General features: G+C 39.2%; 3 protein-coding genes across 3 annotated transcripts; 2 read left to right on the plus strand and 1 right to left on the minus strand.

Annotated features, from left to right (window-relative positions):
• Positions 1–3597: 3597 nt before the first annotated feature.
• Positions 3598–5095, minus strand: LOC5512695. Its single transcript, XM_001632935.3, has one exon. It carries the CDS (start codon positions 5032–5034, stop codon positions 3973–3975), a length of 1062 nt encoding a protein of 353 aa, XP_001632985.2. The 5' UTR covers positions 5035–5095; the 3' UTR covers positions 3598–3972.
• Positions 5096–10975: 5880 nt separating this feature from the next.
• LOC5512674 lies at positions 10976–12545 on the plus strand. The gene has a single exon (XM_032382123.2). It carries the CDS (start codon positions 11100–11102, stop codon positions 12159–12161), a length of 1062 nt encoding a protein of 353 aa, XP_032238014.2. The 5' UTR covers positions 10976–11099; the 3' UTR covers positions 12162–12545.
• A 1918-nt stretch (positions 12546–14463) lies between these two features.
• LOC5512694 (calcium-binding protein 39) lies at positions 14464–24955 on the plus strand. Its single transcript, XM_048731976.1, has 10 exons — positions 14464–14612; positions 16656–16779; positions 16897–16957; positions 18245–18348; positions 19563–19681; positions 20016–20184; positions 21002–21127; positions 21511–21654; positions 22465–22570; positions 22973–24955. Exons 2-10 carry the CDS (start codon positions 16669–16671, stop codon positions 23038–23040), a joined length of 1008 nt encoding a protein of 335 aa, XP_048587933.1. The 5' UTR covers positions 14464–14612; positions 16656–16668; the 3' UTR covers positions 23041–24955.
• Positions 24956–24962: the final 7 nt, after the last annotated feature.

Genomic DNA, 24962 nt, shown 5'->3' on the forward strand with positions numbered 1-24962 from the left:
TGAGTCTGAGTCTGCCCTGAAGAAGTCTTATTAAAGACGAAAATTTGGCAGAGTCGATTTCCAGTTTTTGGTGTATTGTATATTTGTATGAATGCATAAAAAGCTGTTCAATTACTTCAAGGGAAAAGAGCAGTTTTGATGTCTCACTATCGTGATGTCTCTATGGTCGCATAAATCGAACTGTGGCATTTCGTAATAGGGGCGGAGGGGGGCTGGCCCAGTGACAAAGGGGGAATTATTATTTTTTTCGTTCTGCACGACACAAAATGCTGCGTTATTCCAAGTTCATCCAAGGTCATTTTGCAAACGCACCAGCTAAAACTCGCACAGCAAAACAATCAACACTCGAAAGGTTATAGAGAAATTGATAACGATTTATCAGAAAAACCCGCTCTTTAGATAACCTCTAAAATGGGGATGAGATGACTGAAATAAAAGATTGCGAAGCAGCCGATGACTCATCGTCAACAAAGTGATATTTTCATTCATGAATCGTTGTTGTGATTTGAATTGAATTGTTTGGTGATTTATTCTCTCACGAACCACATTAAACATAGTTATGCTCTTAAATAGTAACTTTTTTGGGCAAGCACCATAACGGCAGTTAGCCTTGGGCGGCTGTGTATTGAGCACCATGCCCTTGTACCAGCAGCTAGCCTTAAGGAACCTATGCAAAGTAAGAACAGGCACATGAGCTTCCGAAAGGGGGGGGGGGGGGGGGGGTAGAATATGAAGAAGGAAACATTGTCGTTTTGGGGGTCTGGTCTGGTATCGAGGAATCTTTATCTTTTCAGAGACTTTCTCCGTTGACTAAAGTGGCCATAGTCACTGTTTTTCTCTTATTACAATAATTATGCATAATATATTATCGTTTGGCGTTGTTTCAAGAATATGGTACCCTGGGTACCAGAGGCTCCAAGCTTCGCTCAAATCGTTGTCGCCGCGAAGCTCGGAGCCTGGTACCCAGGGTAAGAATATGGCAGCGCTCCGTCCTTTCACCATATCTGGTCTTTTTGGCAATTCGCAATATAAAACCACTACAATCAAAACGAGCCTGTTTTAGCTAAACAGCTGTGAAAAGTCATCTCTGAAGGCGACAATTTTTGGCTAAATTTTGTCGCTAGGCTTAGTAGGCGGATGTATGTTGAGCGCCATGCCTTTGTAAGGGGGGGGGGGGGGGAATAGGTTTACGGATTCGGCCCTGAAATGCTCACGGATTACGGATTTTGATGATTAGTCCAGTGGATTGGCGGATTTTGGAAATACCGCGGATCACGGATCTCTTGACAATTTCGACGCGGATTTCGGATTTTGACTGCTTTGACGGTCGAATTTCGGATTTTAAATGAATATCAATCGATAATATTGTTTATCTGTCAAACCATGCGGATCTAAAAATATCTGCGGATCCACATGTCGGAAATGTAGCGGATCGGGGGATTTACATACCCCTATTCCGAAAGGGGGGCGGGGTAGAATATGAAGAAAACGTTGTTGTGATGTATCTATGCTAGTGCGCTTTTAAAGTCCACATTTATGTATACATACTCGCAAGGATAGTTTGTCTATCCGACGGAGTTTTAGACTAGCAAAGGTCGCATGCGTGATCCGCACAATTGGCATCACGCTAGCCCGGTCGCAGCTCTAGATCCCACATGGATCTAAGCTGTGGTTTAAAGCACTTCGTTCGAGTCGAAGTCGCCCTGCAGTTTTTTTGCCGATGAAGTTTAACTGAGGCATACTGGCTATGCCATGCTGACGAGTCCTAATAAGGACGAAACAGCTGTCCATGATTGCCGAACTGCAAGGGTAATAGACTGTGCTCGCGTCCCGTCTTGGCGCGACTGGTGCCAATGTGTGTATGCTAGTGTGCTTTTAAAGTCCACGAAAAAGTAAGAACAGGCACCTGAGCTCCCTGAGCTATAAGCCCGGAGAGGGGAGCGGGGGGACCCCCATGAAAGAAGACGGGAGCCCTATGTTGCTGATATACCCCTGGGGGTGTTCAAAATTTTCCGCTTCTTCTATCCCAAGGGGTCTCACGGTAGTGGATCCTCACATCCTGAGTCAGAAAAGATATGTGCTCGACGGTGGAGGAGTGCTATTCAGGTCAACTAAAAATATTTGTGTTTACTCTTTACGGTTAGAAATTGCTTCGACCACACCTGATGTGCTATCCCTCTCAGCAGAGCGGCAACATAGCCGTAGCAGGCCACGTAAGATTTTGAGGTGACAGTACAGAAATATTAAGAAAATATGGGGCAGGGGCACAGCCACGCCTCTTTATGAAACCTTTAAGAGAAAAAGTCGACAACAACGCAGATTTATGTTTTTTAGAACGATATTTCGGCAGGCCAATACCTGCCTTCTTCAGGTTATAAATGAGCTACAATGGTATGTTATAGCTAGTATATGTACAAAGTTCATTGATGATTAACTAACAAAAGGTAAAAATAGTAATTGAGTAAGGAGTAATTGAGTAACTTATAGAAGATGGTAAATAGGGTGGTGTGGATTACTAAACAGCTAAACGGTTTCTTCACGCCGGTTGAGGCCACCGGGTTCAAGAGTGCTAGCGCGAGCTATCAGTGTGGCTTCTCTTGCTTTGCTGATGGAGTCGCGGTTATTTTTTTTTCAATTGGTATGAGCTCTATGTCAGAAGCGTAGTGGTTAGGTTATAGGAAGTGTTCAGCGGCGTGGGTTGGTATGGATCGAGATTGGGAGTCTACAGTTCTGTGGTGGTCATTAAAACGTTCTTTTAATTTGCGTTTAGTTTCCCCAATATATTGAAGGTTACAGCGGTTACATTGAATCATATAAATCACGTTTTTAGTATTGCAGGTTATGTGGGATTTTATGGGTCGTGTTTCACCTGTTGAGAAAAATGTGTAGCTTGTCAGGCCATCGGTTCTAATATAGGGGCAGGTTAGGCAGTTTTTCCGCAACGGAAAGTACTGGGAGGTTGGTTGTTGGGAGAGCGGTCGAAAGGTAGCTTGGCTTTAACGAGGATGTCGCGAAGGTTAGGTGAGCGGCGAAAGGCGACAAGAGGGGGCTCAGTGAAAACCTTATGGCATCGCTTAGGCGAGAGTAGAAGGTTGTAGTTTCTACGGATTATGTCGTTGATGTTAGGTAGTAATTATTTATTTATTTATTTTTAATTTATTGGGGGTACATGACCCCAGTGCCCCACCCCCTGCTACGGCCCTGGGCGATCATACCAGTAAGCTTCCGTTGAGTCGACGGAAACCTCAACCAATAAAAGACAAAAAAAATCTAAAAGAATCTGCCTTACATAACAGCCAGCTCTAAATTATCAGTTACATGCTAGAAGAAACTTTTAAAAAGACACTGCTTTTACAATTTTGAAATATTTTTCGAGTTTTCCGTTTTTAAAAAACAATCGGGAATTGTTACGTAATTGACCGAAATTAAACTGGGAACGTTGCCGCTTAGGGGTTAGAATTGATTTGCCGACGATCAACCCTGTCCTTCTTTATGGAAGTCTGATTTTCGTCTGTTTTTATAGAGGGTTTTTTTTGCAGAAGTTGATTATGCATTATGTAGTCTTGTGAACAGTACAAGGGAATCACAACACAAAAGTCAACCAACACCGTTTTTATTTGTCTTCTGTTAATGACATATTACAAATGGCTATAACCATGCTAGTGCTCTTTAAAGTCAACGAGGAAAACATCAAATCTCTTTGGGGCCGATGCATGCCATCTATGAAGCCTTTAAACCTCTGTGGAGCAGTGACTGGGGATACGGCGGTAATTTACGAATGGGTTAAAATGAGTAATTGTCCCATAGGTCGGTATTCAAGAAAGTCACAGGGGAATCCAAAACAGGTCACGCCCAATTCTACATCCAAATAATAAAGGCAAATAACAAATAACTTTTTAAAACTGAACATTCTATACCCACTTTTCATTACAACATCTATCAGTCTAGTGTCGACAAGTGCATTACCACAAGTTACATGACACTCTTGATATTATTGAGCACCTTGTTCATGTCGATCAAGGCGCCTTGGATGTCTTGTGGGTCTTTCAACCACTCGTTGTTGGCTGTGTCGTAATACCTATCCAGCACGTTCAACGACCACGGGACTCCTTGCTCCTTCAACTTCTTGGAAAAGTACCGTGCAAAGCTGATCACCTCTCCCTCGTCCAAGGCTCCGTCCTTGTTATCGGTGGGCATCCAGGCGCCCAGGTACGTTGCGAGTTTGCTGGTTTGGGTGAAATCCGTCGCGTACTGAATGTTAGTTTCCACGTTCTGTCTTCCTAAAGGCGAGCCATCGCCAGACCAGTATTTCTGACTTCCATCCACCTTATTCGGTCCGGACGCGTAGATGTGCCACTCTGCCATCATATAATCGTCATTCGCGTAGATGGTCGGATCGATTTGATCGAGGTCTTTGGCTGTCTTCTTAGGCGAGCCAAGTATGAGGATGCGCTGTGCGTTCTTGCCCCCAGATTTGCGAATCGCGCTGGCCACGTCTTTGGTCCACTGGTTGTAGGCCTTGGTGTTCTCGCGCAGACTCTCGCTGCAATTGTTCCCGCACCCGTCTATCCCTAACTCTGTGAAGAGATTGAAGCTGAGGTTGTATGACCTGTCTTTAAGGTGTGTCGCTACCTTCGTCCACCATGCCACGTAGTTGAGTCGTGCTTGCTCCGTGGCGAACGCTTCGTCCTGGTGGTGAATCCACGATATTATGGGAGTGACGCCAACTTGGATACACTTATCCACCACCGTAGCCAAACTCGTGAGAAAATCATCGAATGCAGAGTCAGTGTAGGGGGCTGTATACAATTCAGCATTGCATCGAAGTCGCAAGTTGCGAAAGCCTCTTGCATAGACATCATCGATGTTCTGGGCGTTGTATTTAGATAACGGGTCGCTGGTCTTGAACCAATTTGTTGAGAAGCCTTGTTTGATGACATCTTGGTAATCGGAGGGAAGGACTGGAGTGTTAGTCCCCTCGGACAGTTGAAGACAGATGATCAAGGCAACCGCGACTGGCAGTCTAATCTTCATGGCTCTTGTTTAGCTTCTTAAGCTTTCGAGAGAAGGAGAAATAAAGCATTTGAGTTAGTGCTAGGAGGACCGCGTTATATACCTTAGCTAATTTACATTTCAATCAAACCATTTAAGCCAATATTTTTGTTAGGGAATGACAGAGGGGGTTAAAATTCCATGAACATGGCGTGAGGTTCTCAGAGATCACAATGCACTTGAAATCCCGGGTCTCAAACACAACAGAAAGCCAGAAAATCGAGAAAATAGCATAGCACAGAGCGTTTTTTAGAACCTAGCAACACAATAAAAGTTTTTAATGTTAAAGTACATAAACTGCTCCTTTTGCTTGTTCAAAGGCTGAGAAGGTACTCGAGCTATCGGTTAGTATTAACCTCTTTTTAAGCGAGCTGATTTCGTGATAACAAACATTGCAAAATGAAATGTGATTTACCATAACCGTGGCGTTATGCGTGAGAAAGGGCAGTGCAAATTTGTCAATATTTCCAATTCAAGGCAATATAGGCGCCAATGGGGAGTTTTCATTCAAAGTGTGCGATAAGCCAGACAATCTACTTTTCGGTCTCTTATCTGCTTATTATATGCGAATTCGTAGATTTAATGACAACGCAGATTCCTAATTGTCAAATAACTGGCACGCAAATGCTGTTATGTTTATGACATCAAAAACAAATTAAATTGAGAGCCTTGACTTTTTGCATGCTACCCCTCATGTCCTTCCTCAATTAAATTCTCAGCATCTGCCATTTTTCTTAGATTCTTCACCTGGAAGGATAGATATAAAAAAGGTAGAAAAGAAAGAGAGACAGTACAAAACGAACAGAACGGACAGTCAGTTAGAGCGGGAGTCCAAAACAGTGAAAATAAACCACTTCTCGTCAACCGTCTGACATTCGAGAACCTAGTTACAAAGTCAATTAGACTATTGCTGTAAAAATCCCTGGTTACTTTTGAATACTTCAGCTGCTTTCGTGCGCAATAAAGAAATATCAAATGAGTGAAAAAATGAAAAATATCAATGAGTGAAAAACCTATCCAAAAAATATGAAATTTTTTTTTTAACAAATAAGGCAACAAGAGAAAGACTCACAAGAGTTCTAGTCTTCCACAAGCAAAATGCTCCACTACCTTTCTTCCTTTCTCTGTTTCTCTGAAGACCTAACAATGATAAGCCAGTCCTTGTTGATAATCATAAATGAATGCATTTTTTATGATAAAAGAGGACGTCAGATTATGTTATTTGCTTGATGTCCAAAGAATTTGGCCTTTGATTCGGTATTTGTTCAGACAACGAAAAAAATATATCTTTTCGAGAGTGTGTGCGTAGTCAGTTTATTCAAGTCGCAAAAAAATCCATTTGTTGAGGTTCTGCTTCTTGTAAATGTGTGGCTTTCGTAAGAAGGCCTCGTATAATGGAGCATACAGGTAGCTATATATAATCTATTGTATTATTAGTTGGGTGTACGGGTAGTGTTTTTGTTTCTTGTTTTGTCTGGCTGCACGCATCCTGGGGGTCTGGTAACGGCTTGACGCATCGCCAAGTCTTCACGCACGAAAAACACATTACGCCATAGGTACGCTAGCTGAGCATGAAAGTCGATGATAAAATTTTGCTTTTAAATCTGTATATCGTTGTATAAGTGTGAATTTAATACTAAAATAAAGAGTGGTTCTAGAGACTTTGCATTAACCCTTTCGTCAGAGAGGTACCTAAATGGAGGTCGCGTTAAAAAATAATTATACACGTGCAAGTGCTCCTTGAAAAAAATGTTAAATATGCACTGAAATCATCATAACGAGTGAATACTACTATGACTGTACAAAAAAAATTGTAAAGGAAACCAATCGACTTTAAAATTAGAGTAGCGGATCTAGGGGATGGGAGGGTTGAAGGTCCTGTAAACACCCCGTCGGTCATTTTTGATATATAGTAGAAAATATGGCGTAGAATACGAATATTGAGGTCTTTTTGCCCATTTAGGCCTAAACGTTGACCTTTTCGCCATTGCAATTTTACTTCCGGTTGAATATACGGCGGATTCGGCTACGAAAAATATATCATCGAAACAATTGTTCTTTTCGACATATCACTGCACAAAATCTTGGATGTAAATATTCTCAAACTTACTTTGTTTTGATCATAAGTTTAGATCACTTTGACGTTTCGCGGGACACAAAAAGCTTTGTTTTTCGAAAGTTCACCCAAGGTCATTCAGCCAACTTGCCTAGTAGAAACTCTCACAGCAAAACAGTCATCATCCGAAAAGTTTGACAACGATGAAGAATACGAACATGTCCCTTATAAACCTACAAAAAAGAAATGTGAGCTGAAAAAAAAAAAGATTTACAACGATGCTCCATCAACAGAGCAGTCGTAAAACAAAGTCAAATGGTAAGATTTCACACGTGAAAAGAAAGTGGCCTAGGTTTGCTCAATAAAACGGTCAATTGTATTCACTGACCTTAATTCTATTATGCAACTACTAACATTTTATAACTAGAATATCTGGTTTTAAAGGGTTACAATTGTTCGCCTTTTGCCTTTTGGGGGGAAGGTTTTAGTTTTCGAATAAGTACTATCGAACAGTTTTTTTTAAGCGAAAATATTTACAACTTCGCCGCCCAAGGCTATGCCATTATGATGCTTCCCAAAGAGTTAAAAGACAATGTTTATATCGTCAAAACGTTACTATTTAAGAGCATAACTTTGTTTAATGTGATTCGTGAGAGAATAAATCACCAAACAATTCAATTCAAATAACAACAACGATTCATGAATGAAAATACCATTTTGTTGACGATGAGCCATCGGCTGCTTCGCAATCTTTTATTTCAGTCATCTCATCCCACTTTAGAGGGTTTCTAAAGAGCAGGTTCTTCTGATTCATCGTTACCAAATTCTCTATAACCTTCCGAGTGTTGATTGTTTTGCTGTGCGAGTTTTAGCTGGTGCGTTTGCAAAATGACCTTGGATGAACTTGGAAAAACACAGCATTTGTGTCGTGCAGAACGAAAAAAATAACCTTAAAATCTAACTAAGTTAAAGTAGATTTCTTTCAAAGATCTTTTTCTTACGAAAATTTTTTCGTAGCTGTTAAATTTAAGAAGGTCGTTTTATTAGTGGTAAAACCTATATAGGGTAAATTTATTTCCGCCGTATATTCGACCGGAAGTAAAATTGCAATCGCCAAAATGTCAACTTTTAGGCCGAAACGGGCAAAAAGACCTCGATATTCGTAATCTACGCCAGAAATTCTGTTAAATATCGACAAAATAGTTTGTTTGATACTAGGGGTTTACAGGACCTTTAAGGGGGCGATTTCTGCGACCATACGGGACACCATGCCGAGACATCACAGCTGTTCTTTTCCCTTGATGTAATTGAACAGATTTTTATGCATTCATACAAATAAGCATCGAAACGAGGGAACACTGTGAGAAAAAGGCACTTAAACCAGATATGACAATGCACCAAAAAACTGGTATTCGACTCTGCTTTTATATTGATTTGTTTTAAAACATAAACACAGAATAACAATTCCCCTTTGTCACTGGGCCATTGATTGTTGATTGATCAGTAAAAGTTGTAGTAGTATTCCGTATAGGGCGAAAAACAAAATAAGTGAAAAATAAAAAAACAACTTGTTTAAAAGACATGTGTAGTCTAGTGTTGTGTTTATGTTTACTTTTTTAGTGTTCTTTTGGCCGTATTAAGGAAAAACAAAGCTTTTTGTGTCCCGCAGACGTGAAAAAGTGACCTAAACTTTTGATCAAAACAAAGTAAGTTTGAGAATATTTGCATCCAAGATTTTGTGCAGTGATATGTCGAAAAGATCGATTGTTTCGATGATATATTTTTCGTAGCTGTTGAAATCTATAAAGATTGTAAGGACAAAAACCATCAAATTAGTGTTAAAACCTATAGGATAAATTTATTTCCGCCGTATATTCAAACGGAAGTAAATTACAATGACCAAAAGGTCAACTTTTAGGCCTAAATGGGCAAAAAGACCTCAATGTTTGTATTCTACGCCAGATTTTCTATTATATAACAAAAATGACCGACGAATTGTTTACAGGACCTTCAACCCTCCCATCCCCTAGATCCGCTACTCTAATTCTAAAGTTAATTGGTTTCCTTTACAATTTTTTTTTGGACAGTCATAGTAGTATTCACTCGTTATGATGATTTCAGTGCATATTTAACATTTTTTAAAGGAGCACTTGCACGTGTATAAAATTATTTTTTAACGCGACCTCCATTTAGGTACCTCTGACGAAAGGGTTAATGCAAAGTCTCTAGAACCACTCTTTATTTTAGTATTAATATCACACTTATACAACGATCTACAGATTTAAAAGCAAAATTTTATCATCGACTTTCATGCTCAGCTAGCGTACCTATGGCGTAATGTGTTTTTCGTGCGTGAAGACTTGGCGATGCGTCAAGCCGTTACCAAAGACCCCCAGGATGCGTGCAGCCAGACAAAACAAGAAACAAAAACACTACCCGTACACCCAACTAATAATACAATAAATTATATATAGCTACCTGTATGCGCCAATATACGAGGCCTACTTACGAAAGCCACACATTTACAAGAAGCAGAACCTCAACAAATGGATTTTTTGGCGACTTGAATAAACTGACTACGCACACACTCTCAAAAAGGGATTTTTTTCGTTGTCGTCTGAACAAATACGAAATCAAAGGCCAAATTCTTTGGACTTCAAGCAAATAACATAATCTGACGTCCTCTTTTATCATAAAAAATGCATTCATTTATGATTACCAACAAGGACTGGCTTATCATTGTATTCAGAGAAACAGAGAAAGCAAGAAAGGTAGTAGAGCATTTTGCATGTGGAAGATTAGAACTCTTGTAAGTCTTTCTCTTGTTGCCTTATTTGTTAAAAAAATTCATGTTTTTTTAAATATTTTATTATATATGTTTTTCACTCATCGATATTTAGCTTACAATTCTTTATTTCGCACGAAAGCAGCTGAAGTATTAAAAAATAACCAGGGATTTTTACAGCAATAGTCTAATTGACTTTGTAACTAGGTTCTCGAATGTCAGACGGTTGACGAGAAGTGGTTATTTTCACTGTTTTGGACTCCGGCTCTGACTGTTCGTTCTGTTCGACTCTGATTCTATTGTACTGTCTCTCTTTCTTTTCTACCCCTTTTATATCTATCCTTCCAGGTGAAGAATCTAAGAAATTAATTTTCTTTGTAATGGAAAAGCTGTCACTGGTTTCTTAGCAAAATGGCAGATGCTGAGAATTTAATTGAGGAAGGACATAAGGGGTAACAAGTAAATTTCTATGACTTGTTAAAAAAGTGCTCTTATGCGTCATTTCTTCGAATAGCATGCAAAAAGTCAAGGCCCGCAATTGAAATTTTTTCTGATGTCTTAAACATAACAGCATTTGCGTGCCAGTTTTTTGACAATTAGGAATCTGCGTTGTGATTGAATCTACGAATTCGCATATAATAAAGGACCGCAAACTTGATTGTCTGGCCTGTCGAAAACTTTGAATGAAAACTCCCCATTGGCGCCTATATTGCCTTGAATTGGAAATATTGACAAATTTGCACTGCCCTTTCTCACGCTAACGCCACGTTTATGGTAAATCACATTTCATTTTACAATGTCTTCATCACGAAATCAGCTCGCTTAAAAAGAGGTTAATATTAACCGATAACTAGAGTACCTTCTCAGCCTTTAAACAAGCAAAAGGAGCAGTTTATGTACTTTAACATTAAAAACTTTTATTGTGTTGCTAGGTTCTAAAAAACGCTCTGTGCTATGCTATTTTCTCGATTTTCTGGCTTTCTGTTGTGTTTGAGACCCGGGATTTCAAGTGCATTGTGATCTCTGAGAACCTCACGCCATGTTCATGGAATTTTAACCCCCTCGGTCATTCCCTAACAAAAATATTGGCTTAAATGGTTTGATTGAAATGTAAATTAGCTAAGGTATATAACGCGGTCCTCCTAGCACTAACTCAAATGCTTTATTTCTCCTTCTCTCGAAAGCTTAAGAAGCTAAACAAGAGCCATGAAGATTAGACTGCCAGTCGCGGTTGCCTTGATCATCTGTCTTCAACTGTCCGAGGGGACTAACACTCCAATCCTTCCCTCCGATTACCAAGATGTCATCAAACAAGGCTTCTCAACAAATTGGTTCAAGACCAGCGACCCGTTATCTAAATACAACGCCCAGAACATCGATGATGTCTATGCAAGAGGCTTTCGCAACTTGCGACTTCGATGCAATGCTGAATTGTATACAGCCCCCTACACTGACTCTGCATTCGATGATTTTCTCACGAGTTTGGCTACGGTGGTGGATAAGTGTATCCAAGTTGGCGTCACTCCCATAATATCGTGGATTCACCACCAGGACGAAGCGTTCGCCAAGGAGCAAGCACGACTCAACTACGTGGCATGGTGGACGAAGGTAGCGACACACCTTAAAGACAGGTCATACAACCTCAGCTTCAATCTCTTCACCGAGTTAGGGATCGACGGGTGCGGGAACCAATGCAGCGAGAGTCTGCGCGAGAATACCACGGCCTACAACCAGTGGACCAAAGACGTGGCCAGCGCGATTCGCAAATCCGGGGGCAAGAACGCACAGCGCATCCTCATACTTGGCTCGCCTAAGAAGACAGCCAAAGACCTCGATCAAATCGATCCGACCATCTACGCGAATGACGACTATATGATGGCAGAGTGGCACATCTACGCGTCCGGACCGAATAAGGTGGATGGAAGTCAGAAATACTGGTCTGGCGATGGCTCGCCTTTAGGAAGAAAGAACGTGGAAGATAACATTCAGTACGCGACGGATTTCACCCAAACCAGCAAACTCGCAACGTACCTGGGCGCCTGGATGCCCACCGATAACAAGGACGGAGCCTTGGACGAGGCAGAGGTGATCAGCTTTGCACGGTACTTTGCCAAGAAGTTGAAGGAGCAAGGAGTCCCGTGGTCGTTGAACGTGCTGGATAGGTATTACGACACAGCCAACAACGAGTGGTTGAAAGACCCACAAGACATCAAAGGCGCCTTGATCGACATGAACAAGGTGCTCAATAATATCAAGAAAGTCATGTAACTTGTGGTAATGCTCTTGTCGACACTAGACTGACTATATGTTGTAATGAAATGTGGGTATAAAATGTTCAGTTTTAAAAAGTTATTTGTTATTTGCCTTTATTATTTGGATGTAGAATTGGGCGTGACCTGTTTTGGATTCCCCTGTGACTTTCTTGAATACCGACCTATGGAACAATTACTCATTTTAACCCATTCGTACATTACCTAAATACCGCCGTATACCCAGTCACTGCCCCACAGAGGTTTAAAGGCTTCATAGATGGCATGCATCGGCCCCAAAGAGATTTGATGTTTTCCTTGTTGACTTTGAAGAGCACTAGCATGGTTATAGCCATTTGTAATATGTCATTAACAGAAGACAAATAAAAACGGTGTTGGTTGACTTGTGTGTTGTGATTCCCTTGTACTGTTCACAATACTACATAATGCATAATCAACTTCTGCAAAAAAAAACCCTCTATAAAAACAGACGAAAATCAGACTTCCATAAAGAAGGACAGGGTTGATCGTCGGCAAATAATCCTAACCCCTAAAGCGGCAACGTTTCCAGTTTTATTTCGGTCAATTACGCAACAATTCCCGATTATTTTTCAAAAACGGAAATCTCGAAAATTATTTCAAAATTGTACATGCAGTGTCGTTTTAAAAGTTTCTTCTAGCATGTAACTGATAATTTAGAGCGGGTTGTTAGATAGTGCAGATTCTTATTAGATTCTTTTGCGAAAAGGAAATGCCCGCTTTGCAACGCAATGAATACACTAGGCACGATTATGGCAGAATATGGGGGGGAGCCAGACCGATCTAAAGCGAGTTAGCGTGACCTGACGACTAGCGCGTGACGTAGCAACTGTAGTGTAAGCATATGCCCTTCACTTATCTACCCTACACTCCGCGTGAAGGATCGGACGAGAGTATTGGCTGGTCCACAAACGCACAAGCACACCTCATAGCAAACCCCTCCCCTGCCTCTCGCCTTTCGCCGCCCCTGTCTATAGCTTCGCCCTCCGTATTCGACGCATTTGTTCTACAGAAGAAAGCTTTAATAACCGCTGCAATGAACTCACCAACTACCTCCTCAAGCGTGGCTATAAACCCGCATTTCTCAAGAGACAAATCCTACACGCTGCTTACATTTCCCGCATTGACGCCCTACTCCCTTATAATAACAACCATAAAAAGTCCCGTCTCGCCGCATCCCCTATGTCACTACTTATAACCCTACACAACCTAACATCAACGACATCATCCGAAGAAATTACAACCTCCTGCTCTTGTTTAAGCGATGCCATAAGGTTTTCACTGAGCCCCCCCCCCCCCCTTGTCGCCTTTCGCCGCTCACCTCCTCCGCGACATCCTAGTTAAAGTCAAGCTACCTTCCGACCGCTACCAACCAACCTCCCGGTGCCTTCCGTTGCGGAAAAAAACTGCCTAACCTGCCCCTATATTAGAACCGATGGCCTAACAAGCTACACATTTTTCTCAACAGGTGAAACACGACCTATAACCTTCCACATAACCTGCAATACTAAAAATGTGAATTATATGATTAAATGTAACGGCTGTAACCTTCAATATATTGGGGAAACTAAACGCAAATTAAATGAACGCTTTAATGACCACCGCAGAACTGTAGACTCGCAATCTCTATCCATACAACCCACGCCGCTGAACACTTTCTAAAACATAACCACTCCGCTTTTGACGTAGATCTCATACCCAAGGTACCATATTCTTAAAACAACGCCAAACGCTAATAGATTCCTTATTTGGAAAATCTGCGTGATTATTGTCATTAAAAAGAAACATTGACTGTGACCACCTTAGTCAACGGAGAAAGTATCTGAAAAGAAAATAGATTCATCGGTACCAGACCCCCAAAACGACAACAACATATTCTACCTCCCCCCCCCTTTTTTTCGGGCTTAAGCATAGAAAGCTCAGGTGCCTGTTCTTCCTTTGCATAGGTTTCATCTCATCAAGGCTAGCTGCTGGTGCAAGGGCATGGTGCTCAACACACATCCGCCTACTGGCCTAGCGACGCATGGAAAGAGCCTACTATAATGTGTAGTTGCAGAAAATATCCATGAAGGGGGTATGACCCCCCCACCCCTTTGGAATATCCAACCCTTGGAAAAAAATGAATACAGTACTTGTTAGGAACAGGGGCATTTTACCCCCCTCATCTCTGGAAATTCCTGAGCGTTTGACCCCCACCCCGCCCCCGGAATTTTCAATCCCCTCAATGGGGTGTGGATATCCTTCGAAAACGATTTACTGGTCACCCTGTGTGTTGTTGAGCGCGAGGGCCTGTTATTTGGGGTCCCTGTCTCTCCGTTCCTCCTCTCATTTACTAGTGAAACTCGAGTGTTGTCGGTAGTTTGCCTCTGTTTCCCTGCTATTACGCCGATTCCAACCTTCAAGTAGCCCACAAGGTGTGCTATTGAAATAGGTAAGCCCTATTTATAATTGTAAACTTTAAAAGCACCGATTTTGTGCAAGAAATCGATCTTGAATTTGATCACCAAACTTCAAAGTCCTGTCAACTCGCCATCTTTTTGACCGCCAGCGCTTGGGGAAGCGACTCAAATCTGATCAGTTTTCGGTCTTAAACAGCGATAAATTGTGGCATGTACTTGAAGCAATTCCATAAATTTGTCCAAAGTAAGTCTGTTTTAGCCTGGCTTACGTATTATTTACCTCAAATTAGTTGTAAGGGAGGTGTAAAATTCTTTGTGTAAGATTCATAAAATACACATATAAGCTTAACTTAAAGTAATTCTTTGATATTTTGTACATTTAAACTCTTTCTCATTCGATGTGTCGATAATAGTATAGTCTACATGTTTTACATTTAATTATTAATTGCGTAAGTTTCACTTGGTCTGGGAGTAAATATATTTTTGTTAGTTATAGCTATTTGATTCTTTGATATGAGTTAGTGTTTTGATGTGTATGTCCAATCATTCCTTTTAGCGGGCATTCGACATCGCCTTCAATTAATGCGCTGATATATTTTCATGCCTATATAATAACCCTGGGTAATTGCATTCTATATAATTCATTCAGAGTGCATTTCTGAAATTGAAACTTCCTATTTAGGTTTTTACTAGGAATGGTTTGCACACAAAAAATAACGATTTTATATTTAAGGTTTTATTTAATTGTGTAAGATGACTATGATTTTTTTTCAACAGTATCATTGCAGTAGATATTTGAGTAATTTTCTCAGACATTGTCTTTCATGTTAATTCCTTGATAACTTTTGAATCTTTTGTCCCTGGTTTGATTGAATGAAAGGTGGTTTCATGTACTATTTTGAGTTGCTTAATAAAGTTCATAAATTAAAATTTAGTGCAAATTATTTTTTACTCACAACCCAGGAAACTGTACTGTTGCAAATAAAATATGTCCAATAGTTTTACTAGTACCACTTACTAAGGAAACCCTAATCCCACATAGCAGTGGATGGTTAATAGTTTTTAGTGATTTTAGACAAATCTGCATTGTGTTTTTTTGTTTCCAAGTTCTGAAAGTTTTTTGGTTGACCTCAATCATGACTTTTGAATTTTCCAAATTTGGCATCAGATTCTGTCCAAGCTTTAGACTCATCAAAACCAAAACAACAATATAGCTACAATAACCAAGAACATACTGATAAACACAAAGCCAGCAATTGAGTTTTTTGATTAAATAATACACAGGGTTGTGAAAATTACTTAAAGAAAGAGTTGAGAGAAAGTTGAGAGAGGATTGACGCAAAATTAGGCAGTCAACCTGGTTGCTTTTTGTCCATTGTTTAAAATGCATACTGTACACCTATGTAAAAAAACGTTGTCAGTGCAAATGGCAAATGTAGATTGACAAATGGCAGTTCTAGGGTAGAAAGGGCCCATGGATCCCAAAATATTTGTTCCAATTTCAGGAAAAAATATAAATAAAACATTCGACTAGAAATTGAATGCAATTAATGTATGGTTCTGACATCGATTGAGTTTATTGGCCAATAAGCACCTTTTGGATGCCAAACTGCAAATTTGCAATGGCCATTTGCTTTTTGTGCTGAAAGCCGTTTGAAATAGGCAGCGGCGTAGCCAGGATTATTAACATAAGGGGGGGGGCCCAAAAGGGAAGGCCACCCCCTTGCTAGCCCTTGCAACGTTGCCTAGGTTAACCTCAAATACTGTTGGGTGACTTTGCAATTGGGAAAAAAAAATCCATAACTTACCCATTTAGCTTTGTTTAACTAGGAAAGCCTATAAAAGTCGTGTTACTGTCCTTTCGCATTAAAATGTAATCTTATTTGTTTTAAGGCATCCAGAGTGTTCTAGAGGCAAAGCCCAACAAAATATATGTTAATAAAATAATAAAGTAGAGTTATAAAGTAAGGGATCACGGTGCCATGACACTAATGTGCATTTGGGAAACCCTATTCTTTGACTATATGCCTAAAAATATTATGTATTATACCAAACTGAGGTGGCTTGTACGACAGGTGGGGAGGCGCCATGCCGCTGTTTGGGTCGTCCAAGAAAAGTCCAGCAGAGGTTGTTAAGAACACTACTGATGCCCTAAATGCTCTCAATAAGGAGCCCCAAGGGTCCAAAAAGGCAGAGAAGGTTTGTTAAGAACGAAATCTAATCAGCACTTCAGCATAAAATCTTGAACATTGATTATTGAACATTGGTTATTGAACATTGAACATGAATACTCATCATGGTCATTGAACATTGCAGGCACTTGAAGATGTGGGCAAGCAGTTGAGTGCAATGAAGGTGATCTTGCAGGGGTCTGGAGGTGAGAAGCTCTTAGTATTTTTACCTTTGGGCAATGTACTACATATGTAAACCAGTATGTAGAGAAATACCCTGGGTACCAGAGGCTCCAAGCTTTGCGGCAACAATGATTTGAGAGAAACGCACGAGCCTCTGGTGCAGCGGATAGCCAGCCTAACTATGGACATCTCAGATTACTTGACAAACCGGTTTGACAGTCACGCAAGTAACCAAAATGTTTGTATTTGTGCTACACGCTAGCCCTACATGCCGTACAAGTTTCGCACCCATATGGCAATAACTTTTGGATACAGTGAACTCTGCTAAAATGGTATTTAATCAAAATAATTTTAGTCGAGAGTGCAGCAACAATACATCAAAGCGTGTTCTAGGTTTGTTCAATTTGTTTTCTGAAACAAAGGCTAAAAAGGAGAAGTTTGTAGGGCATTTATCAAGCTGAGTGTTCGCTCAGATACAAAATATCCTGTCTGTAATTTGCATAAACTGCGTTTGACAACTAGAGATGATAGTGAAGGCAAGTTCACGGTCAAACGGGCATTACCTCCACTAGAGTTAAGGTTCACAGAAACACTGGAGGCACAGGAGATCATTTTCAGGCCCAGAAAATGACTAAAAGATTTGCTGCTTATTCACTGATTATCGGCTTAGCTGGAATGATTTTGTCTGTATATGTTTTCCCAAGTAAAAACTGGTTTGATTGGAATGAAGATGGTCCTCCAAATACGGAATACTACTACAATAGCAACTTTTATTGATCAATCAACAGTGTAGTACAATTCTTTATAAATACATTAGCACTATCGTGAGGCTGGCTATCCATTGCACCAAAGGCTTGTTTGCTTCGCTCAAAACGTTTTTGCTGCGAAGCTTGGAGCCTCTGGTACCCAGGATAGTAGAGAAACAATTTCAGTCTTAAACATGAACCTTAAAAAAAACACATGGTAAGGTCATTCATTCATTGACATTGTCAAGTAACAATTCTTATAGCATTAACATGCTTTTTTTCAACTTCTTCAGAAAACATAGGCTTTATTAAAGTATAATAAAGCTTTTTTTGCTCTATTTTGAATTTTGATTTTTAATTCCAATGATTGCTGCATTATTTTGATTTGTAATGAAAATTGTTGTCCTTTAACCAAGGATCTTTGGCCTTTGGTGGGTGAGAGTCCAAACAGGGTTACTGTAGTAGCCCTTACGTAAGGTGTACTCGTAGTTGTAGTTTGATCAGGTATTGTTAAATCAGGGCTGGACATTATAGGTGGAATTGTTGGCTCCTAATATTTTGTAGATCAAGAGCCTCAGACAGAGCTGATAGCACAGCTGGCACAGGAATTCTACAACTCACATCTCTTTGAGCCTTTACTGAACAACCTCCACCGACTGGACTTTGAGGTGAATGGGATGTTACTCACAGTATACTAGGAATTTGACTTGCAGCGGGTTCACCCTTGTAGATTCCAAGTGATGACGAGAAAATGAAATACAGCTATACCTTCTTACCGCAATATGTAGACCAATCAAATGGTACAAAATGTGCTCTGTTACAAATTAAAAACATGATTGATGGAAGTGCAGGTTCAGCTTTTGAATTATTATTATACACTTGATAATTATACACTTTGGTCAGCTCATCCAACTAGTTGGAAAACTAACAGATCTTTGTCCTTTCAAATATTAAGATCTCTATTGATATAAAACTATGATGTCTTCTATTCCTTGCATGCCTGCCTGTCATTCAGTATTTATACTCCCTAAACATTAAGTAAGCTACTTGTTTTTATTATTGCTATTACTGGATTTTCTGCTGTACATTGTATTAGCCAATCTGAAATCTGGGAAGGTTAAATACGGAGAAATTCGGCTAGAATATGTTTGCCTTAAAATCGTCGCTAAGGCGAAAATCGCTTAAGATCGGTATCATGTAAAACAAAAGAATTTCGGCCGTGCCGAAATTTGCAGAAGTTCGGGTGTTTTCGGATGTGCTTGAGGTAATTCAGTGAACTTCGGCCAATTTATTTTGCATTACTTTCTGTCAGTACTGTACTAATGATTGGTGTCAGGCTAGTGTCAACAGCAGGTCTGCATTATTTGATTTTGAGTATTGTGAATCTTTGTTTAAGTGCCCAGCTTCTAATAAGTGCCCCACTTCAAATACATAAGTTCCCCCTGACATGATGGAAAAACCTGGAAAATGGGCAATTCCAGAAAGAGAGAGAAGACACAATTTCTTACAATGGCTATAGGTTCCTTGTATTAGGGACTGATTTTCAAAACACAAATAATGTGAGGCCGTAGTGCGCATAACCAGATTTTGGCTTTTGAAGATAACTTTTCCTTGACCATCATTGCCTTGTGTATCAGTTCAGGGACAAAAAGCTCAAATTTCAATTACACTTTACAAAAAGTCGCATCAATTTAAAAAATGTCTAAGTAAGTTACTAAGTACTCAGAGAAATTCTCCGCCTTATTCAATGTGAAACAGGCTTATTTGACGTGTCATGTCATGTTTTTCCGTCATGTCCCCATTGAACAGTAAAGGATCATTTTACATGATGTACTGTAGTAGGTATAGTTCTTCTTCACAATGTTGCTGTTTTGTTTTGTAGTCCAAAAAAGACTATGTCCAGATCTTCAATAACATCCTACGGCGGCAGATAGGAACCCGCTCTCCAACAGTGGAATACCTGTGTAGCCAGGAAAAGATACTATTCCAGCTTGTTAAAGGGTCAGTTCTGTACACTCTTTAATTATTAGTTGGAAACTTGTCTTGGAACAGTTAGTAGTAAAGCTTGCTGTCAAATACACATGTCCTTAAAATCTTTTAAAATTTGCTAATCATGATCTAGTCTAGTAAAGGTGCAGTCGATAAGTTGTACAGTATCTGATGCATGAAAATGATTATGGGTAAAAAAAAAATGATTCAAAATTGATAGATGGTAGAAACCAAGAATGTTTTGCGACACACATCATAAGACATAAAAGCAGGTAACAAACAACATGCCAATATTTAAATTCAATATAATGATGAAATTCAATCTTTATTTTTGTTCCTTTCACAGTTATGATACTCCTGAAATAGCATTAAACTGCGGCATGATGTTAAGGGAGTGCCTGCGTTACGAGCTACTGGCTAAGATCATTCTATTGGATGATAGGTTCTACAATTTTTTCAACTATGTTGAAATGTCAACATTTGACATTGCTTCTGATGCATTTGCTACATTTAAGGTACAGTATGTGCTCTTCTAAAAGGTTATGTCTCAAAAAGTTATATGCTAAATTTTGATATAAAAACAATTAATTGTTTTACTTTTCAATTGAAATTAACATATTATGCAATCGATTTGGATTTAATCTAGCACTGTAATGAACTCTGAATGTTTCTTTTATTAGTATAAGAAGGAATAAGAGAGTGATTGCGCAAATAATGTTCATTTGTAAGAGCACTGGTTTTATATTAAAACTGTAAGCCACCTTTATCAGGACACTGTGAGGACTAACAAAATTACAAACAGGCAAACAGACAAACAGGATCACTTTAAACTGCCCTTTCTAACGAAGTGTCCTGATAATGAGGTGTTCTTAATAACAGGGTCTTTTTAATAACAAAGTCTCCTGATAATGAGGTGCTCTTATTAATGGAATGTCCTTATTAACAATGATTTCTTTATAACAAGGTGTTCTTAATAACGAGGTATTTTAAATAATGTGATTTCGTTCAGCTTCTCGGATGGATTGAAAAACGTTATTTCGAGCTGATTTAAAAGTTTCCCACGCATCTGAATCACTATTACACTATCGGGCTCTCTCTAGCAGCCTGTCGCGATCTCACTGATAACGGGTGTTCTCGATAATAGGGTGTCCTTATAACAAAGTCTCCTGATAATGAGATGTTTTTAATAATGGGGTCTTTTTTTGATAACGAAGTCCCCTGATAACATGTGTGGCCTTAGAGCGTGTTTCCTTTTAAATGGCACCATGATCATTTCTAATTTATATTATTGTTATCATAGCATATCACAATTGTCTTTTCCGTCATTCACAGGAAAACCTTACAAGACACAAGATAATGTGTGCAGAGTTCCTAGAAAAGAACTACGATAAGTTCTTTAATTCTTATGGCAAACTCCTTCATTCAGAAAATTATGTCACAAGGCGACAGTCATTAAAGGTACAGTTGTAATGCTACTCTCATAGATGGGAATTTAGTTGTATTAGAATGGGGAGAGGGAGGGTTTTGTGTTGCAATATTTTTTATTGTTGGGGGGGGGGGCAATTTACTTCCATCAGTTTTCTATCATTGGGGCAACGAAAACCTCAACAGATAAAAGACAAAAGAATCTACGCTTTAAATAATCACATGTCACATGCTTGAAAAACTTTCAAAAGACACACTGCTTTTACAATTTTGAAATATTTTTCGCGTTTTCCATTTTAATAAGAATCATTGAAAATTGTTACGCCATTGACTGAAATTTTCTCATGATATTGCTGATTTAATTCATTACTCTCTCATTGCACTCAAGCATCTCTCTAAATGTCTAATTATTCCAGCTTCTTGGGGAGTTGCTTCTTGATCGGCACAACTTCTCCGTCATGACACGGTACATCAGTAACCCAGAGAACCTGAAACTTATGATGAACTTGCTGCGGGATAAGAGCAGAAACATTCAGTTTGAGGCATTTCATGTATTCAAGGTGAAAAGAAAAGGATTCTCTCCTTCTGAATATTAAAGTTTTAAACTCCTGATTTATGTGGTGCATGTAATGTGGCCTAATAACCAGCTCTCATTCAGGCTACTCAATGCTCTTATTTTTCAAACATGGAAAATGTTGTGGCATTTGAAGTAGGTGTGCATAGCTGTCAACCCAACTTGGACAGAAATCTTGTGAAATTGGGTGAAATACAGTAATGTGAAAAAAACAAAAACAAGAGACAATGCGTTTGAATACAGAGAATGTATGAACATTCTCACAAAAATTAGGCTTGTGATGAGGTCCAAAATCTTGTGACACCCACCTAAAGCGGTTGAGTTGACAGCTATGGGTGTGTAAGTAGAAAAGGGCCGTAGCCAGCATGAGGTAAGCGAGGTGTTCGCCTCTTTTCATGTTTACTGTTTCACAATTGAAAAGTATGAGACTAAACACCTGCTGTCACTTATCATCCAGTGGCTAGCTTTACCTCGGTAAAATTTTGATTCTGGCTACATCTAGGCCTGTAGTTGTGGGCATAGAGGGGCTGCGTACACCCTCTTTGACCTGTCTTTTCCTATTAAAGAATATAATCTCTGCGGGTAGACCCCTGAGAAAATTCTTGTTACACAGAGGAACAAGGTGCAGGAAAATTCTTGCTACACAGAGAAACAAGGTGCACGTTTTCATAGTCTCTTCGACCAATATTGCTATAACTTCTCACTCTGTTAATACCGCCTTGAACATTGTTACATGTAAGCAATGTTATATGAGAAATAATTATTGAAAATTCAAACAATGTTTTAATTCTTTCAGGTTTTTGTAGCAAACCCAAACAAAACTCCTCCAATTCTGGACATATTATTGAAAAATAAAGACAAACTTGTGGAATTCCTAACAAACTTCCACAACGACAGAACAGGTTTGTGTTTAAATAGATCTCTCAAACATAATAATCTATTAAAGGTTAAGGTGTTTCGGGCTTTAGTTGTTTGTGCCTTTGTACCTATGTACTGTTAGCAGGGTACTTGAAGGGGGATTCCCTGCTAGCAGAGGCCTTTTTTTTTCAGTGAAATGCAGAGAAAAGAGGCCTCTGCTAGCAGGGAAGAAGGGGGAAGGGGAGCATGTTAAAAGGTGTGGCAGCTTTTAAGTGTACTGTTAGCAGGGAAGTATTTGAATCCCATGAAGGGGGAGGGAGTTTATGTACTATGGAGGGACTTTTGGCTCTGTTGCTGCTTTCAATCTAGAATCAAAAATAATAATGTTGCATTCTTGATACTATAAAATAATAGCTAATATATGTATATTTTGTTTGTTTTTACAGAGGATGAGCAATTTAATGATGAAAAAACTTACCTAATTAAACAAATTAAAGAGCTTGGTCCCGCATAAGGTCACAGATAATGACACTTCTTTTGCACTTTAGAGAGCATAACCAATTGACTTGGCCTTGTCACCTGAAAATCACTCCTATTATACATTACTTGTATTAGCATTATAATATTTTTGTATCACTTTCTCATGTGTTAGCTGTATAAGGCCTGGGCAAGTGCTGTTATTTTCATATGCCATTCCCAATGCAAACACATGCAAGTAAAGTACATGGTTCATTTTCATGTAGTTGCTTATGGAACAGCACATGGATAAAAATAGTTTACCCTAGGTCTTGTAAAGCCCCAGCTCTGTACAAGTCCATCATTGAGTCCCCCTTTTTAGTAGTGGGTGATTCTAAGGCCAAAATCAGGCTTTGCATTTACTGGAGGTGAATTTGCCTTTGATGTGGGTGATTCTGTAAAGAGGCCAAAATTCTTGTGACATCCAACTGATGTGGGTGAGTCAGCAGCTATGTATGTTTAAAGAGGACAAAGAGAGCATATTATGAACCAGGATTTCTTCTTTTAACCGTGTGCACACAGTGATAAAGGCATGATGGAAAAACATAACATGACGTTTCCAATAGGCTCATTTCACATCAAATAAGGCGAAAAGTTCCTCTAAGTACTTAGCGAGTAATATCAAACAAAATATCAAATGCGACTTTTTTTTAATTGATGCAACTTTTTGTAAAGTGTCGCGTTATTTGTGTTTTGAAAAGGGAAAATCAGTCCGGAATACAAGGAGCTGATGGCCCAGAAAGTAATTGTATCTTTTTTTTTTTCATCTCTTTGAAGTGCACATGTTCAGGGTTTTTCTGTCATGGGTAATAAATAATTCAGAGACTCACAATAGACCTGTTTGATATTGGTTTTGCTTTTATTTGAATATTAAGATAAAGAATCTTATAATGTTTTTGAAAATATTATTTTTCATACATTATTAAGCTTTAGCAGAAGAATGGAGCTGTTTCTGTACGATTGCTATGGATCGAATTTATCAGTGGATTTAGTTTACTAGTGGCACTTTTGGATTTTTTTTTGTGACAGGTTCATTGCACAAGTCAGCTCCAAAGCAGGAGCGTAGCCAAGGGAGTGGCCCAGGGGCCTTACCCCCCCCTCCCCATTCTAGCAACCAAAAATATGGTAAAATGTATCAGACACCTAAAATACAGGAGAAAATGCATTAAAAGGGCCTTTTGGGCCCCCTGTTAAAAAGCCTGGCTACGCCCCTGCAGAGTTTTGCCCAGTATGAGTATCTATGTAACACTGTTATCAACAACATAGAATATGTAAGTAAGCAAGTATAAAAGCTTGTGCTAATATTGCTGGTGTGCACCCCCTTAAACTATGAAGAAAGGAATTTTATTCATTTAACTGAAAATAAACAGCTTAAATATGTGAATTATGAGAGATTTTGTTGCTGGTTCAATGCTTTTACATGTAATAAGCCCAAATCATTTATATTACTGATTAATATTAGCACTACAACTATAGGATTTCTAAGGACAAACGAATTTATGGTAAGAAACTAAAAGGCTAAATTGTACAGGTTTAGAGAGATAAAAGTTTTCCTCTAATTTTTGTGTCAATACTACAGTTTGTACGTTTAAGAGAAATATCAAACTTTGATACAGAAACTAACAGCAAACTTGTATTGCTCTTAACTCTAACAATTCAGCTTCTAGGGAAGATGAACCACCATCATCGGATGCATTTACATCCCAACTAGTTTTATTTCATAATTTAGAGCATGAAGATTATAACTCATACGGTAGATAATTATTTGTGTGAATTCATATATCCTTAGAAATCCTTTACTGACACTGGTGGGAAGCCTGTGTCATTTGTTCTTTATTTTATTCAACACTTTTTAAAAATCTCATCAAGGTTGTATATTGCCTCTGAAGAAAAATAAATACATGCTGGTTGAAGTCTTTC

This window comes from Nematostella vectensis, chromosome 9 (assembly GCF_932526225.1).
Source record: "Nematostella vectensis chromosome 9, jaNemVect1.1, whole genome shotgun sequence".
Taxonomy (NCBI): Eukaryota; Metazoa; Cnidaria; class Anthozoa; order Actiniaria; family Edwardsiidae; genus Nematostella; species Nematostella vectensis.

Coding starts and splice junctions, on each gene's coding strand:
- LOC5512674 (XM_032382123.2), top strand. CDS start 11,100: ATGAAGATTAGACTGCCAGTCGCGGTTGCCTTGATCATCTGTCTTCAA.
- LOC5512694 (XM_048731976.1), top strand. CDS start 16,669: ATGCCGCTGTTTGGGTCGTCCAAGAAAAGTCCAGCAGAGGTTGTTAAG. Junction 21,128..21,510: donor CAAGGCGACAGTCATTAAAG/GTACAGTTGTAA, acceptor TAATTATTCCAG/CTTCTTGGGGAGTTGCTTCT. Junction 21,655..22,464: donor AGGCATTTCATGTATTCAAG/GTGAAAAGAAAA, acceptor TAATTCTTTCAG/GTTTTTGTAGCAAACCCAAA.
- LOC5512695 (XM_001632935.3), bottom strand. CDS start 5,034: ATGAAGATTAGACTGCCAGTCGCGGTTGCCTTGATCATCTGTCTTCAA.